General features: G+C 39.9%; 1 protein-coding gene and 1 long non-coding RNA gene across 2 annotated transcripts; both read right to left on the bottom strand.

Annotated features, from left to right (window-relative positions):
* Nucleotides 1-1,030: 1,030 nt before the first annotated feature.
* LOC143891723 (protein FAR1-RELATED SEQUENCE 5-like) lies at nucleotides 1,031-1,672 on the bottom strand. The gene has a single exon (XM_077396259.1). The coding sequence runs from the start codon at nucleotides 1,670-1,672 to the stop codon at nucleotides 1,031-1,033; it is 642 nt and encodes a 213-aa protein (XP_077252374.1).
* A 9,409-nt stretch (nucleotides 1,673-11,081) lies between these two features.
* On the bottom strand, nucleotides 11,082-14,759 carry LOC143893067 (uncharacterized). Its single transcript, XR_013255704.1, has 4 exons — nucleotides 14,748-14,759; nucleotides 14,527-14,619; nucleotides 11,284-11,369; nucleotides 11,082-11,191 (listed from the first exon to the last, which is right to left on the bottom strand). It is a non-coding gene; the product is annotated as an uncharacterized LOC143893067 (long non-coding RNA).
* Between the last annotated feature and the right edge of the window lie 209 nt (nucleotides 14,760-14,968).

Here is a 14,968-nt window from a genome sequence, read left to right as displayed (position 1 = left end):
CCGCAACAATGTGCCCTACCCTTGTTTTATGCTAACGTTAGCAGCAAAGCTAGCTGCTAACGTGAGCAGCAACCCCTCTCTCTCTCTCTCTCTCTCTCTATATATATATATATATATATATATATATATATATATATATATATATATATATATATATATACTAGCATGCTGGACCCATGCTATCCATGGGTCTAAAATAGGAGACCCCACCGTATCAAACGGATGTGTAAAATGGTGGGTTCCACCCTAGTGCATAGGTTCGGGTACAGATGGTTGGCTCACATTGTGGGCCCCTCTCGTACTATGAATGGTTATAAAATTAAAGTGGTGAGACTCAAACTATAAAAAATGATGTGCAAAATTGTGGGGCCCTCCCGTGCTAGGAATGGTAATAAAATTAAAGTGGTGAGACCCAAACTATAAAAAATGATGTGCAAAAGGTGGGCCCTATCCAATAAAAAAGCCCATGGAAAATGGTAGGCCCAAGCTATGAATTACGGAAAAAGGGCTACAAAGTAGAAAAAGTACTGAAAAAATACCAAGAAAAGGTACCTTTATATGACAACTACGGGAAAAAACTACAAATAATATGCATCAAAATATGACAATTACATGAATTCTTAGATTGCTTTTTCCCCAAAATAACCAAAAGGCATGGTTTTTACCGTTCCCAAAAAGCACTCACGTGACCATTAAATGCTAAAAGATAAGAGTCATAATGAGTAGGGGCGGAAAAACTTTTCCAAAAAATTTTTCCTTGGAAAAAGCGAATGACATTTTAGAAAGTTAGCTGCTTAGTATATATATATATATATATATATATATATATATATATATAAATGATTTATGCGCTCCAATGTTGTCATAAACATGCGCTCCAATTTTTCTCAGAGGTGTGAATGATATGTTAGCATAATATTCCTGAAGTCTCAAACTTCACACAATGACATGTCTCACAAACACCTTCAACATCGTTATACACAACCGTGCAAAATTTCCTCTTTTCAAAATCACGCATGCATCTTACATTCTACGTTGTCACAGTGCCGATTTTACTACACCTCTTATGCCATAAATCAGTACGACCATTCATCTCATCCTGGAATAGCTTAAAAATTTTTCCGGTATAATATTTTCCAGCCTGTGCTTCCCATAGGCTACTTGAACTCAATACAACATCTGAATTTTTGGACTTCAAATCTTCTTTTGATTCCTTCTTACAACGCTCAACAAGTGTATTATCATATTGATCTAAGAATTCATGCAAATGAGTCTTCTGGTTAATATATCCATCAAAGAAATCATTTATGATTTTGCTGCGCCCACTAGAACTCATACCTACAGTCAATGTATCTCTCCAATATGCTGGCATCCAGGGAGCCCGTGGCTCCCACATTTTAGCTACCCAATTCTTTTTACCAATTTTATATTTTTCCACCAATTTTCGTCGTTCCATCTCACATTCGTTTATTTCTCTCCTGTAAAACCAACAATTGTAATCCTTGTGTAACTCACTATCGGCATCTCGGATGGCTGCGACATTCTCAATTAGATGCTTATGAATGTGCCAAGTATAGAACCGATGGCGGGTATTTGGGAAGACGCTTCTAACTGCATTTCGCATCGCCCCGTCCATATCAGTTATGATAGCTCCTGGAGCTTTCCCAAACATGCATGCCAACTACTACTAAAATAACCAACTAAAGATCTCCCCAGTCTCATTTGATGTCTTTGATGATTAACTACAGTAAATGATGCAAAGGGCATCAGATACCTATTCGTCTTATAGGTCACATTAAATACAATTAGATTACTAAAGGTTGGGTCAGCATTTCTCGCCCTAGAATCAGCCCAGAACATGGATCGCAATGTCCCTTCCGTGTCCAATTCCATAACAAAATAGAAGTTCGGGTCTTCTAATTGTTTTTGTTGGAAACGTTTGGCTACTATGACAGTGTCTCAGCCCATATTGTTCTCCATATGTCTCTCAAATGGGACACCACTTGGTTTATTGAGAGAACACCATCTGATCCATCAAATGCAGCATTAATGGTCTTTGCCATTTAATAATGGTTGTATCCCTATGCCATGGAGCAGGTCCATCAAATTCTTACAACTTTCAGTCTTATGGAATTAATCATGGAAACGATGCAATCGTCTTCTTGGTGGAGAGGTAAGATCGTGAGAATGGTTTGTCTTCAGAATCTTTCCCTTTCCACTTCCGATCTCACAGGTGATCTCCATTAATGATTTGTCTTCATAGGCAGTGTCACTGCTTTCAAACACCCGGTCAACAAACGGCTCGTTATCTACACTCTTCTCGCCATCATCCTTATTTGGCATACTAAAAGTATGAGTACAATCCTCATTTCCGTCATTCCCATCAGTATCAACCCATACTAGATTATCATCATTGTGATTTCTCCCTCATCAACCAAAATTAGTCCATTAGTATCTACTTAATTTATTAATAAGCCACAAGCTAGCGACAAAGCATCATTAACCAACCTTAAGGATGTAGCATCATCTTCTTGGATTGCTAAAGTTCCAGAATTTTCTGCTGTAAACAAGTGCGACAAACAAATGGCAAGACTGGCACCTGATACTTACTTTTTCTCCTTCTGACAAATAACTATCACACTCCTTCACATGAAACATATAAAGTTCCAGAATTTTACCTTAATCAAGTTTAAGGATGTTTATCTCGATTTTCAAAATTAAATCTGATTCCAGTCACTTAAAACAGAAATTAAGGATTCTTTAATTAGTAAAACTAGCTTGTAAAGTCTAAGACACTTCCATTCAGTTATTTCAAAAGAAAGTCAGTCATTTTAATTTCCAGTCAAGTTGGCGAAAATATATCCTTCTGACATGGGTAAGTTTGCATCTGTATTATCCAAAATGCCGATAGGCAGGTTTCAGACGAATCAAGTCATCATAACTCGTAAGTGACCTTTGAACCAAATTCATGACATATTTAACTGTGGTAGTAAATAAAGTTGTGGAAAATAAAATAATGTAATGAAAGCTAATGGTTCATTTGCCACACGGCCCACACAAAATCAGCAATATGACCATATAAGGAATTTTGGAAATGGCAAAAGCATGTAATCAAAGTTTTATTCTGCTTGGAAGAATAGCCAAACCATGTGTTTTGAACCATGAGCAAAATGATCAGAATACTAACCCAAAGTTGTACAGAAGCACCCATTTCTTTTGGTATTGAAAAGAGACACTGAACAGTAAAGTGGCTAGATAAAGAAATGCATGCACATTACAACAAATATTTTGAATTTTTTTTCAATGGTACCAATATTTTGAAGCTTGTCCAGTCAAAATACCAGAAACCAAAGGCAATAAAAAGAACAAAGAGAATGCGGGAAGTACCTGAGTGGCATCTATGCTATCTCGATGGAACATGCATATTTTCCCTAGAGCTGAGACAGCATTGTCATATGCCATTACATTATCTGAATGCAGTGCATTAGGCTGCCTTATCACAAAATTTAGTCTGGAAAGAGCCTCTGTTATACCAATAAAAATCAGATGTGGGTGATCAGTATTGAAAGCAGATCATTCCAATGCAGAAGGAAGAAAATCTCACTCAGAGGATGATCTTAGACACTTTACTCTTTTCAAATTGCCAATTTTCATGAGTTATTTGCAAGTGATGCAAATTTTATGATCTTTAATGGCGATGGGTTTTGAGACGGTGAACTTTTCACGGTGAGAGGGGATCGTCATCCGAAGGAGAAGCTAAGTAGAACATGGGGCTTGGACTTCTACTGTGGCGGTTTGGACTACTCCTCTGGGGAGTAGATGGGTTTTGAAAGGTTGAAAGTAAGTTTTCTGAGTTGGAGGTGTCCGGCGGGGAGCGCCATCTTCGTCGTGTCCCAGACAGTCTGGAGGGAGGCCTTTTGGTGGGTATCGGTTTATCTCCTCCCATTTCTGCTGTCTCTTCTGTCTCGACCGTTCTTGCTGACTCGGATTCTCTGTTCAGTGCGTCTTCTTCTCTCTCGTCTTCGTCTTCGTCTTCTTCATCTTAGTCTTCGCTTTCATTTTCTTCGTCTGTTCGGGTGGAAGTGCTATCTGTTTCCGTGTCTGTCTCCCCTACAGTATATACTTCTGGTTCGTCATATTTAGTTTCTGTCTCTGACTCGATCCCCATTCCATTATCTTCTTCTGATTCCGTCTCCTCCTCAGTTGTGGGTGGTGAGATTGGTCTGCACATTGTGAGTTAGTGAAGTTCGGGTTGGTTCACCAGCTCGAATGGAGGAGTTTACGAAGAATATGCGTTCGTCCAGCTTGGAGAAAAGTCGAACTGCCCTCCAGGCTGCTATCGGAAATCGTAACTACGATGGTGGGAAAAAACAATCCTACAATGGTGGGGAAAGCTTAGACGACAAATGGAAAGTTAAACTGAGTCGTCGGGAGGAGCGTCTGCAAAGGGTAACAATCAAAAGAAAAGAATGCAATCTGGGAGACTGGAGGTGCTCCAAATGCAATTTCATAAACTTCCGGAGAAGAGCCGAATGCTACAGATGCAGGAAGGTGTGGTCTGGTTTTGATTTTAACTTCCTAGTTGGTTTTCAAATTATTTTTCTAAAAATCTCTTTTAGAACTTCAAAGAAGCAACTTCCCAGAAATAATTCGACTAAACGACCGATGGAGGAGGTCCCAAGAAGTCCAATTGAGAAGATTGGGAGTCAGCCGGTGGAGGAAATTGTCGGGGCAGGCTCGGATATGGGTGACCGTCGTTCTTCATGCCCTGAAGAAATATGGGCTGAATCCATAGAGTTGGGCGCTAGATTTGGCATCCAAAGAACTATATGGGGTAAAACCAAAAAAGGAGCAGTTAAAGACTCTAAGGAGTTGAAGAGGTGGTTAGAGAAAGCCTCGGGGATTTCAGCAGAATTCGAAATTATGCAGATAGCCAAAGGGGAGTTCGCTATAACCTCCTCACCGGATGCTTCATATATTGATTGCAGGCTTCGGTGGTCTAATGCAGAAGATAACCCATTTGAAGAATTGTATGAATGGAAGGATAAATTCTCTAGGACCTTCACTTCTTCGTGGTGGTCGATTGAAGGTATTCCTCCCCATGCATGGATAGGTGAAAATTTTCGAAAAATAGGATGCCGGATTGGAAGAGTCCTAGAACCAGATGGTTCCTGTAATGAAGGTGATGGCTACGAGAAAGCGTTGATCTTGCTTATGACTTCATTATCAGCACCAGATATAATCAAGATCCCGGTTTGCATAGATGAAACAGTATATTGGGTGTCGGCGGCGAGAAATGTCACCCGTCCTTCTGTTTACAATGTTCGTCAATCGGAGGAAACCTTAGCGTTGTTTAAGCAACCATGGTCGGGTTCTCTCTGTAACCGTGGAATAGGTCCGTCGGAGAAGACGAAGGCGCACGGTAGTCAAATAGGTGTAGAGGGACTAACAAGCGCCTCTTCTTATTCTCACCAACCCAACTACGTGTGCGCTGCAGAAAGCGTTAGCGTGAGCAAAAGAACTGATGGGACACGAGACATGCAAGAAGGTCCTAGGCTACAGTACTTGGATGAGGTGTCGCGTAACGATTACTTCTCAAGTCGGCGGTATTCAGCTTTTAAAAGTGCAATTTCCTATGAGGAGGGATCTCCGTTGATTTGTCTGGAGAGTCCCCCTCCGTCAAATGTGTGTCTACGTAAATCGTGGGCCCTTCAAAGCCCGCCAAAAGCTATGGGCCGTCCGGAAATAGTGATTAATGGGCTTTCGCCTCTTCAGCTGGAGTGGCCATCGAAAAGGGATGAAGTCCATCGGGGTTGTTTAAAAGGCGGTGAGAGTAGACAATCTTCACCGTTGATTCGGCTGACGGTATCAGATGACCACTTTCTCAAGCTCTCAGATTCCAGGATGGTTTTGATTGGCGATAAGGCATCCGGAGGAAACTCTCGACTCGCGGTGAACCTTTTTGACGATTTTTCGGAAGCTTACTCTGAGAGGCCTTCTTCAGCAGATGATCATATGGGACTTGCTCCAGTACAGGGGGAATCTCAGCGCCAATTGTATTTGGAATCAACAACTCAGGACAATTATTCTCGTGCTCCAAGTCAAGCGCTTCAAATTTTCGGGGGAGGTACACAGGGGTTTTGATTTGGGGAAGGGAGAAGGTCATAATCAAACATGGGTGGACTCACCAGAGAAAGACCTAATTTCAGTTTCACCCAGTCAACCAAGGAGTGGTAACACACAGATTGATTGTTGGGAGAATATGGGAGAGGAAGCCGATAATGGATGTGGGTCTCCATTCCGAGAAGCTTCAGAAAGGGATAGCCTAGCTTTAGTCGTAGGCGTGGAGGAAAATCTTAGACCCATTTCCTGGGTCGACCCAAAATCTGAAATCGTAGAGATTTTCGTGAACCATATCATTTCCACAAGCAGAGTTTTAGGTTTGTCATATTCGGGCCCGGAAGATCAGCTGAGGTCTATGTTCAGAGCCGCAGAGATTAGAGAAATGGATCATCGGAGTGTATCAGATCCTTCAAGTATTGAAGGCATAAGGAAGTTGTTATGGGAGCTAGCAAAACTAAAATCTGATGTGAATTATGGAGTCTCTGCCGCCGGAAAGCAGAATGGTGGTAATGAGCGGGGTGTGCGAAGAAACTACTCAAGGGGAAGTGCTACGAGGTCGAATGGTCTTCCATGAAGATAATATCATGGAATGTTAACGGTTTGGGGTCTTTAGAAAAAAAGGCTCAGGTTAAAGAAATAGTAAAAATTAATAAGCCGGTTTTAGTTTGTATCCAAGAGACAAAGCTGGGGGCGATTAACAGATCTATCGTCAAGAGTTTAGGAGGTAATGAGAATTGGGAGTCCGTATCTCTGGACGCTGTTGGAGCTGCAGGAGGCATTTTAGTTATGTGGGATCAATCAAAATGGGAGATTCAAGAGTATTGGTTAGGCCAGTTTTTCGTTTCTGTAGTACTCAGAAAGGTGGGAGAAGCGATTACGGTTACCTTCTCAGGAATTTATGGGCCAACAGATAGGATGAAGAAGCCTCAGCTGTGGGAGGAACTTACTCTGATTAGAAGTAAATGGGTTAATCCTTGGTGTATGGGGGGAGATTTTAATGAAATCAGGAGCGTCGAAGAAAGACTGGGGTGTAGAAGATCTTCTCCGAATATGATTGATTTCTCAGATTTTACTGCTGAGAATGAATTGATTGATATTCCGATGCAGGGGGCTAAATTCTCTTGGTCAAGAAATCTCAGTAAAAGTAGATTAGATCATTTTTTGTTTTGCCATGGATGGATTTCCCTTTTCCCGGAAGTGTGTCAAAAGGCGCTAGTGCATTCAGTGTCTGATCACTGCCCGCTTTTGTTGGATCCAAGATTGGACTCGTGGGGGCCTCCCCCTTTCCGATTCAATTTAGCCTGGTTAGAAATTCCGAAAGTGGACGAGATGTTGGGGGGATGGTGGACATCATACAAAGTTGAAGGGGCGGCGGATTTTATTATAGGGGAGAAACTCAGATTTGTCAAAAAGAGACTCAAAGTGTGGAATTCCCTCAGGTTAGGAGCAATCTCCGAGAGGAAACTATGGTTACATAATCGAATCAGGAACCTTTCTCGGGCCGCTGAGGAAAGTTTAGCTACAGAGGAGGATTTGCTCGATCTTGGAAAAGTCAAGGAGGAACACAAAGCTATTTTACTTCAGGAAGAAATATCGTGGAGGCAGAAGTCTAGAGTAAATTGGCTAAAAGAAGGTGATAAAAGCACTGCTTACTTCCATAGCATGGCAAGTGCAAGAAGACGGAACAATAGAATTGAGGCACTGGAGGTAAATGGATCCTTATCTCGTAGTAAAGAGGTGATTACCAAGGAAATTGTGGACTACTTTAGATTGTTATATTCTTCGGAAAATATTGTCAAGCCTGGGCTTGACGAAGTAGTTTTTAAATCTCTGGATGAGAATTACAAGCTGACGTTGGAATGCCCTTTCTCGGAAGAGGAGGTGGCGAAAGGCGTTTTCTCGATGAATCGGGACAAAGCTCCGGGGCCGGATGGTTTCTGTCTTGCCTTCTTCCAGGTTTGTTGGGAAAGTGTGAAGAGTGATATAATGTCATTTTTTCGAGAATTTTATGACGGCATGGAGCTGGACAGAGGAACTGGCGCCACCTTTATTGCTCTCGTGCCAAAAGTTAAAGGCGCAGTGAAAGTATCTGATTTCAGGCCTATTAGTTTGGTGGGTTGTCTTTATAAGGTTTTGTCAAAAGTATTGGCGGATAGAATAAAGCTCGTCCTTCCTAGTATCATTTCCGAGAATCAGTGTGCCTTTGTTAGCCAGAGACAAATTTTGGACTGCTCGCTGGTGGCAAATGAAATGGTGGATTGGATGGCAAAATCAGGTGAGGAAGGTGTTATTTGCAAGCTGGACATGGAAAAAGCATATGATAGAGTGGATTGGCTCGGTTTAGATTATTTCCTTGGAAGGATGGGTTTCGGGGAAAAGTGGCGGGGTTGGATTAGATGTTGTTTATCTTCGGCCTAGTTTTCCATTCTTATTAATGGATCTCCAAAAGGTTTTTTCAAATCCTCGCGAGGCCTTCGCCAAGGGGATCCTTTATCTCCCTTTCTCTTTGTGATAGTAGCTGAAGCTTTAAGTGTGCTGATGATGAAAGGACGTTTGGAGGGTCTCATCTCAGGGGTAAAATGCAGCCAGAATGGGATTGAGGTGTCGCATTTACAATTTGCGGACGATATTTTACTCTTTAGTTCCCCCCAGGTCTCAAAGATTCTCAATCTTAAGGCAATCCTTCGTTGTTATGAAATAGTAACAGGTCTCAGATCCAACTTCTCAAAATCCAGATTGTATGCTCTGAATATCGATGAGGCAGATGCCTCTAGACTAGCAAATATAATGGGTTGTCCTCTGGAAAGTCTGCCTTCTTCTTATTTAGGACTGCCTTTGGGGATGGGTCGTCCTCACAAAAGTGCTTGGGATCCCATTGTGGAAAGAATTGAAAGAAGACTTGATACATGGAAAAGGAATCTGGTCTCAAAAGGAGGAAGAGTAACCTTGATTAAGGCCGTTTTGTCCAATATCCCCATTTACCAGTTATCTTTATTTAAATGTCCTGTGTATGTAGGTAAGCGCATTAAACAGATTCAAAGAAGATTTCTGTGGGGGGGATCTGAGCAGAAGAGATCTATGGCTTTAGTAAGTTGGGAAAATATTTGCAAACCAGTTCAAGGAGGAGGTCTCGGTATTAGACGGATCAAACAAGTTAATTATGCCTTAATGGGTAAATGGCTGTGGAGGTTCGGTGAGGAGAAAGAGAGACTCTGGGCTGAAGTGATATCAGGGAAATATGGCGTTGCTCCAGGTAATTGGATTTCTTTAAATAGATTGAGCAAACCAGGAGTGGCAATGTGGAGGGATATTCTATGTCAAAATTCTAGTTTTGATCAAGGTGTTAGATATAGAGTGTACTCTGGAGAAATGATTTCTTTTTGGACCATGCATTGGTGCTCGAGCGCCCCCTTGAAAAATTTGTTCCCTGATCTATTTTCAGTTGCTCAGGATAAATCAGCATTAGTGAAAGATTGTTATGAGAGAATAGATGGAAAAGTGATATGGAAACCTCTTTTCAGGAGGAATTTCTTTTGATAGAGAAATGGCTTCGGTGCTTAATCTATTTCAGGTCCTTGAACAGAATTACATCAGTGTGTCAGGAGTGGATAAACGACTTTGGGTGTTCGATTCTACAGGTTGCTTTTTAGTCAAGTCTTTTTATAATAGCTTGATTCCTTTCGCGAAAAGTCCATTTGCAGAAAGGGTGTGGAAAATAAAGGCACCTCCAAGAGTTTGTTTCTTTGGCTGGACCGCGATAGACAATAAGATCCAAATGGTGGATTTTCTGAGAAAAAGGAATATGCTGATTATCGATCATTGTGCATTATGTCTTACATCAGGGGAGTCGGTAGATCATATCTTCATCCACTGCAAAGTCGCTCGTGAGGTATGGGGAAGGATGTTAGACAGGTTTGGAATGAACTGGGTTTTCCCTTCCTCTCTTAAAGAATTATTTGAAGGATGGCCATGTAATCCATGGAGAAAAAAAAGAAAAACCTTATGGTGGCTTTCCTTGTTGGCCATATTGTGGGTGCTATGGATTGAAATGAATAATAGAGTATTCGAAGGTAAAGCTAAATCCTCTTATTTTCTATTCATCAAGGCCATCTCCTTAACTATCTCTTGGGCTCGGGCTCTTCCGCTTTTTCAATTTATTTCGGCTTTCGATCTGTGGGAGGGTTGGAGAATCGTATGCAATAGTAAAGAGAATATTACTGTTACTTCTCAGGTCTGGAGCCCTCCCCCTGAGGAGCTAGTAAAGTTAAACTTCGATGGATCCAGTTTAGGTAATCCTGGCCCTGCTGGGATCGGTGGTGTCCTGAGAGACTGCGCCGGCGATGTTGTTAAAGCTTTCTCTGGTCCAATTGGAATAGCAGATTCGCATGAAGCAGAGGTAAGAGCAGTTCACCAAGGCATTTTGACCATAGAAAGGGCACATTTAGGCAGTTGCATTGTAGAGGGAGATTCGCTTAATGTTATAAGATGGCTCAGGGGATCTCTGAATCCTCCGTGGAGATTTCTACATTACTTTGATGAGATAAAAGATCGTTCAGAAGGGCGTTCGGTTTTATATCAACATGTGAGAAGATCTGCTAATGCAATGGCAGATAAATTGGCAAAAGATGGGGTTTCTAGGCAGGTTTTAGAGCTTTTTGATTTCCTTCCGCCCTAACTGAATATGGGTGGGGTGTAATAGCCTCTATTGGTTTGTATGTGTGTCTTTGTACTGAAGGGGGACCTTCTCAATCTTCTTTTAATGAATTCTGTTACTATTAAAAAAAAAAAAAAAGTATTGAAAGCAGACTATTATTGAAGGTACACACATAGAATAAGCAAGATACCTCTAACAAGAGGCCTAATCACAGACCCACCAAACTCTGCACAAACTCCAATTCCATAAACAGCAGCCTGAATATAAAAGTTAGTTCAAATATGATCCATAAAAATATCCAAAAAGAAATTTGGACAAAAGTGAAGGCCATGGTCTAAAGGACGAGCCTGTCGAACATCAGGGTTTTCATCATTGCATGCCTCCAATAAAAATGGAAGATATGTATCATAATACCTGTTGAATGATGAAAAAATAGACACATTTAAGATATGCTAATAAATCAGAATTCATATTTTCAGTTATATACTAAAAGGGAACTGGCTTACTTAAGAGCTGATTCTCGGCATTGTTCTGCAACATCATCAAAAATACAAATGGCAACCCTTCTCTCTTCAGCTGTTTTATCCTTGCCCTGATAATTAAAACCAATATAAGTCAGACCAAAACATAAACATTCCCTGCCGCTGCTTAAAAAGAAAATGTACTCAAGACGTAAAGTTGACAGTATTGCATATCCAAAGGTTGACAAAGTAATGACCAGAATAACACATGAACATTATTCAGTGGATAAGAAAATGATTCATGCATTCATTTAAGTTTTAACATTAAATTGTTGCTTCTCTTATGTAAGCAGGAAAGTATATCTGTCCCACAGCAGCATAACGTGTCTTTGGAAATCAAATTGCGTACACATCTTACACGTCTATATGAAGGTAAAACATAATTTTATATAACAAGAAAATATTGTTATATAAAATAGCTTCCTTCAATCCAAACTTTTCAACTAGGGGAAAATATTGAAATAGGCGTGGCACCAGTCCATAGGGAAAGGAACTATTGCTAATTGTTGTAGAATTCCTATTGGATTGGCAAATGCTGAAGTACTTTGGATATATAAAATGGAGAACACTTATTCCCTTTCCAAAAGCAATGGTTAGGTCATGGAGATAATGAAAAATATTGTTCTCAAGCTTCTCTCATAAGATTTCCAAACTTTGAATGTCTCATTGAGATATCATAGATCTCGCGCAAACAACAAAATTGTAAAAGAGGCAAAAATAAATAAAACAACAAAATAAACATGTAAGGTATGGTAATTATGCAAAAATGGGATTATATTGAGAAATGCCAAGACATGTCCTTTTCTGAAAAAAAAATACCGGGAAATTTTCGAAATCTTGGATATACTTGTCACGGTGGTTAGAGGGAAGGTTTACATGCCAAGTTGTCAAATCCATTTCGTTCGCCGTTTCGTTTTGGCGACCGAAACTGTACACTTCGGTGTTTCGGCCATTTTGTTCCGCGTTTCGGTCGAAACTTTTCGTTACGCTTTCCGGAGGGAATTTTTTTTTTAAAATAGTTAAAAATATGGAAAAAATCCAAAAAATCAGAAAATGTTAGAAAATAATAAGAAATAATTAAATGAACCAAATATGTAAAAAAGACATCTTGATCTTAGATGGTGGGAAAGAGTGTAAAAGTGAAATTAGAAGAAGATTAGAGAAGCTTGAAGAGCTTAGAAGAAGATTAGAGTAGATCTTAGTTGTGGGAAAGTGTGTAGATGAAGTTTGTAAGAAAAGGGTGAAAGAGGTGAGTGTGGAAAAACAATGGTTATATATATATATATATATATATAGGCTTGTGGATGTGAAAAGATGGAAATACCCTTCCAACAGCTATAAAACGGTCATAAAATGAGGGTAGAATCGTCAAAAAACACCCCGCAACGGCTTTAATGGCAAACATAGTAATTGCTTCAAACTTTTCCGCATTTTCAGGCTTTTCGGGCGAAACACCTTGTTTCGCCCGTTTCGACCGAAATGGACCGAAATCTGGAACGAAACGAAATCCGTTCCAGATTCCAGACTGAAACCAAAATTTCGGTCCGTTTCAGCCGAAACGAAATGATATTTACAACTTAGTTTACATGTCATTTAAGTTTAGTTTCAATTGGCAGTGGGGGTTTAAATGCCCTATACAATCCAACCCTAACTGAGATCTTGATATGTTGATGAAGCTGGACAAAGGAGAAATTTTTCAAGAAGAGGGAAAAAAAGATGAAGCAGGACAGAGGATGGCTCAATTATTGAACTCCATAATGACACCTCTGATCACTTCAATATTGAAGAGGATTTCCCCATAAAGACATGAGAGTTCTAGTGGTTCCATTCCAAATGAAACACATCAGCATAGAAACAAGTACACACCATCACGTTGTTTGTTGTCAAGGAATATCCCACAAGGAATCAGATGCAAAAATGACAGTAAAATACCACTGAATGATTTTAGATATTTGAAATTTAATAGAATGATAGCCATTCAAAAAAAAATATAGAATGATATAATTGATCTCCAGATAATAACTTTTCATCCTTGTTTCCTATAATTTGTTTGTAGATTCTCTAAGTTGATTTGATTTTTATTGTTTATTTAAAAAAACAAAGGTTGTGACTTGTGGCCCCAGCACTTCTCACCTCCAAGTAGTCCTAGATGCAAATCAACTCCGTGACACAGTACTTTTTTTTCTTTATTTAACTAGTCAGTCAGTCATGGACTTTTTTCAGACTCCGGCCATTTCCAAAGAAAATACCAGGTGCCTTTTCAGTAGGAAACATTGTCCTGTCACTTAAACGGAGTGAACTCCATTTGTTACCTAAATTTAAAGATATATTATTTGGTAGAAGAGCATAAGAAAATGCAGAATTGATACCACAGAACCCCCTTTTTTTTTGGACAAAGAAGATAATAATCTGATTTAGTGGAAACAATGAGGTGGCCTATCGCCTCACTAGGGAGGGTGTCTCCAACCAAGCTCTAGCGTTGTTTGATTCCCTTTCCCCATGAGCCATCTGTGGTCATTGTTCCTATTTTCTTTTCTGTTTTTTTCGCTTTATGTTCTCTTATCTTTTTCTGTATTGACCATCTCGGTCTTGTTTTTATCAATGAAATTGGCTACCATTCAAATATATATAATGCAGGTTTCTAAAGAAACAAGAAACAAGGCCTTCTACGTGTTTTCTGCTTTGTTATACATCCCAAAAGTGGTGTATTACTTATTTGCACCAACAGTGTATCATAGGAGTATAGGACAGCACTATTCTTACAAGAAATCATTCAAACCACCCACCTATGCAATGGAGCAGCTGGAAGTAACAACGTAGTAGAATAACCAAAAAAACAGTCATCTTTTTTCAATGACAGATGGAGAAACATTCCTAGCCCGTGTCTTAACAGATTAAGTATTCTACAAAGCTTTCCCTGGGTTTCACAATTTTTTTATGCTTATTGTTGCAGCATATTCAAGTTCATTAGTCGATAAAAAGAAATAGAATAATTAAGCAATATTAGTTTGAATGCATTACCAACCAGAGCAGAAGCACCCCCAAGGGGTTAATAGTTCAACTTACATTATCCTCTACCTTAGTAATAACAACTGCAATTGTGAGCTGACAATGGTCTCAGAAAATGCATAGAACAGACATGTCCCAATTCTCTAGAAGAACCTAAAACAGTCTACTTTCCAGCACACAACGTAAGAGTAATATTTATTCATTATCAAGACAACCTACCCACATAGGCGTTATATATGATGAAAGTTCATCAAAGAAAGGCAAGAATGAAGCTTTGAACGTTTTGATCAAAGTACCCAAGCAATCACCAACCTGTAATCCAAAAACATTCAGGAGACTGAAAACAGACTCAAGTTTTTGGCTTGTGAAATCAACTACGATATAAAACAATTCAACAAGCACCAAAAAAAAAGAGAAGTTTGAGCATTTTTAAGACAGACTTGGTCAAAAACTCCTTCTTCTTGCTCGTTTTCTTCTTTCAGTAATTCCCCTTCCTCAGCATCGAAGTCCTCTGCTTTGGCCCTCTCTGCTCTTTCTCTTTTTCTAGTGGATCTAGCAGTTATCACCTGCTTTATTTCATCCACAATACACCTCACCTGGCTTTCATCAAGAAGCAGACCGGAGATCTGAAAAAAGAAGACGAAGACAGGAAGGTAATGCA

Source organism: Tasmannia lanceolata, unplaced genomic scaffold (genome assembly GCF_043159265.1).
Source record: "Tasmannia lanceolata isolate RefF3 unplaced genomic scaffold, GAP_Taslan_0.1 ptg000015l, whole genome shotgun sequence".
Classification (NCBI taxonomy): domain Eukaryota; kingdom Viridiplantae; phylum Streptophyta; class Magnoliopsida; order Canellales; family Winteraceae; genus Tasmannia; species Tasmannia lanceolata.
This window is presented reverse-complemented; position numbering and strand designations above follow the sequence as displayed.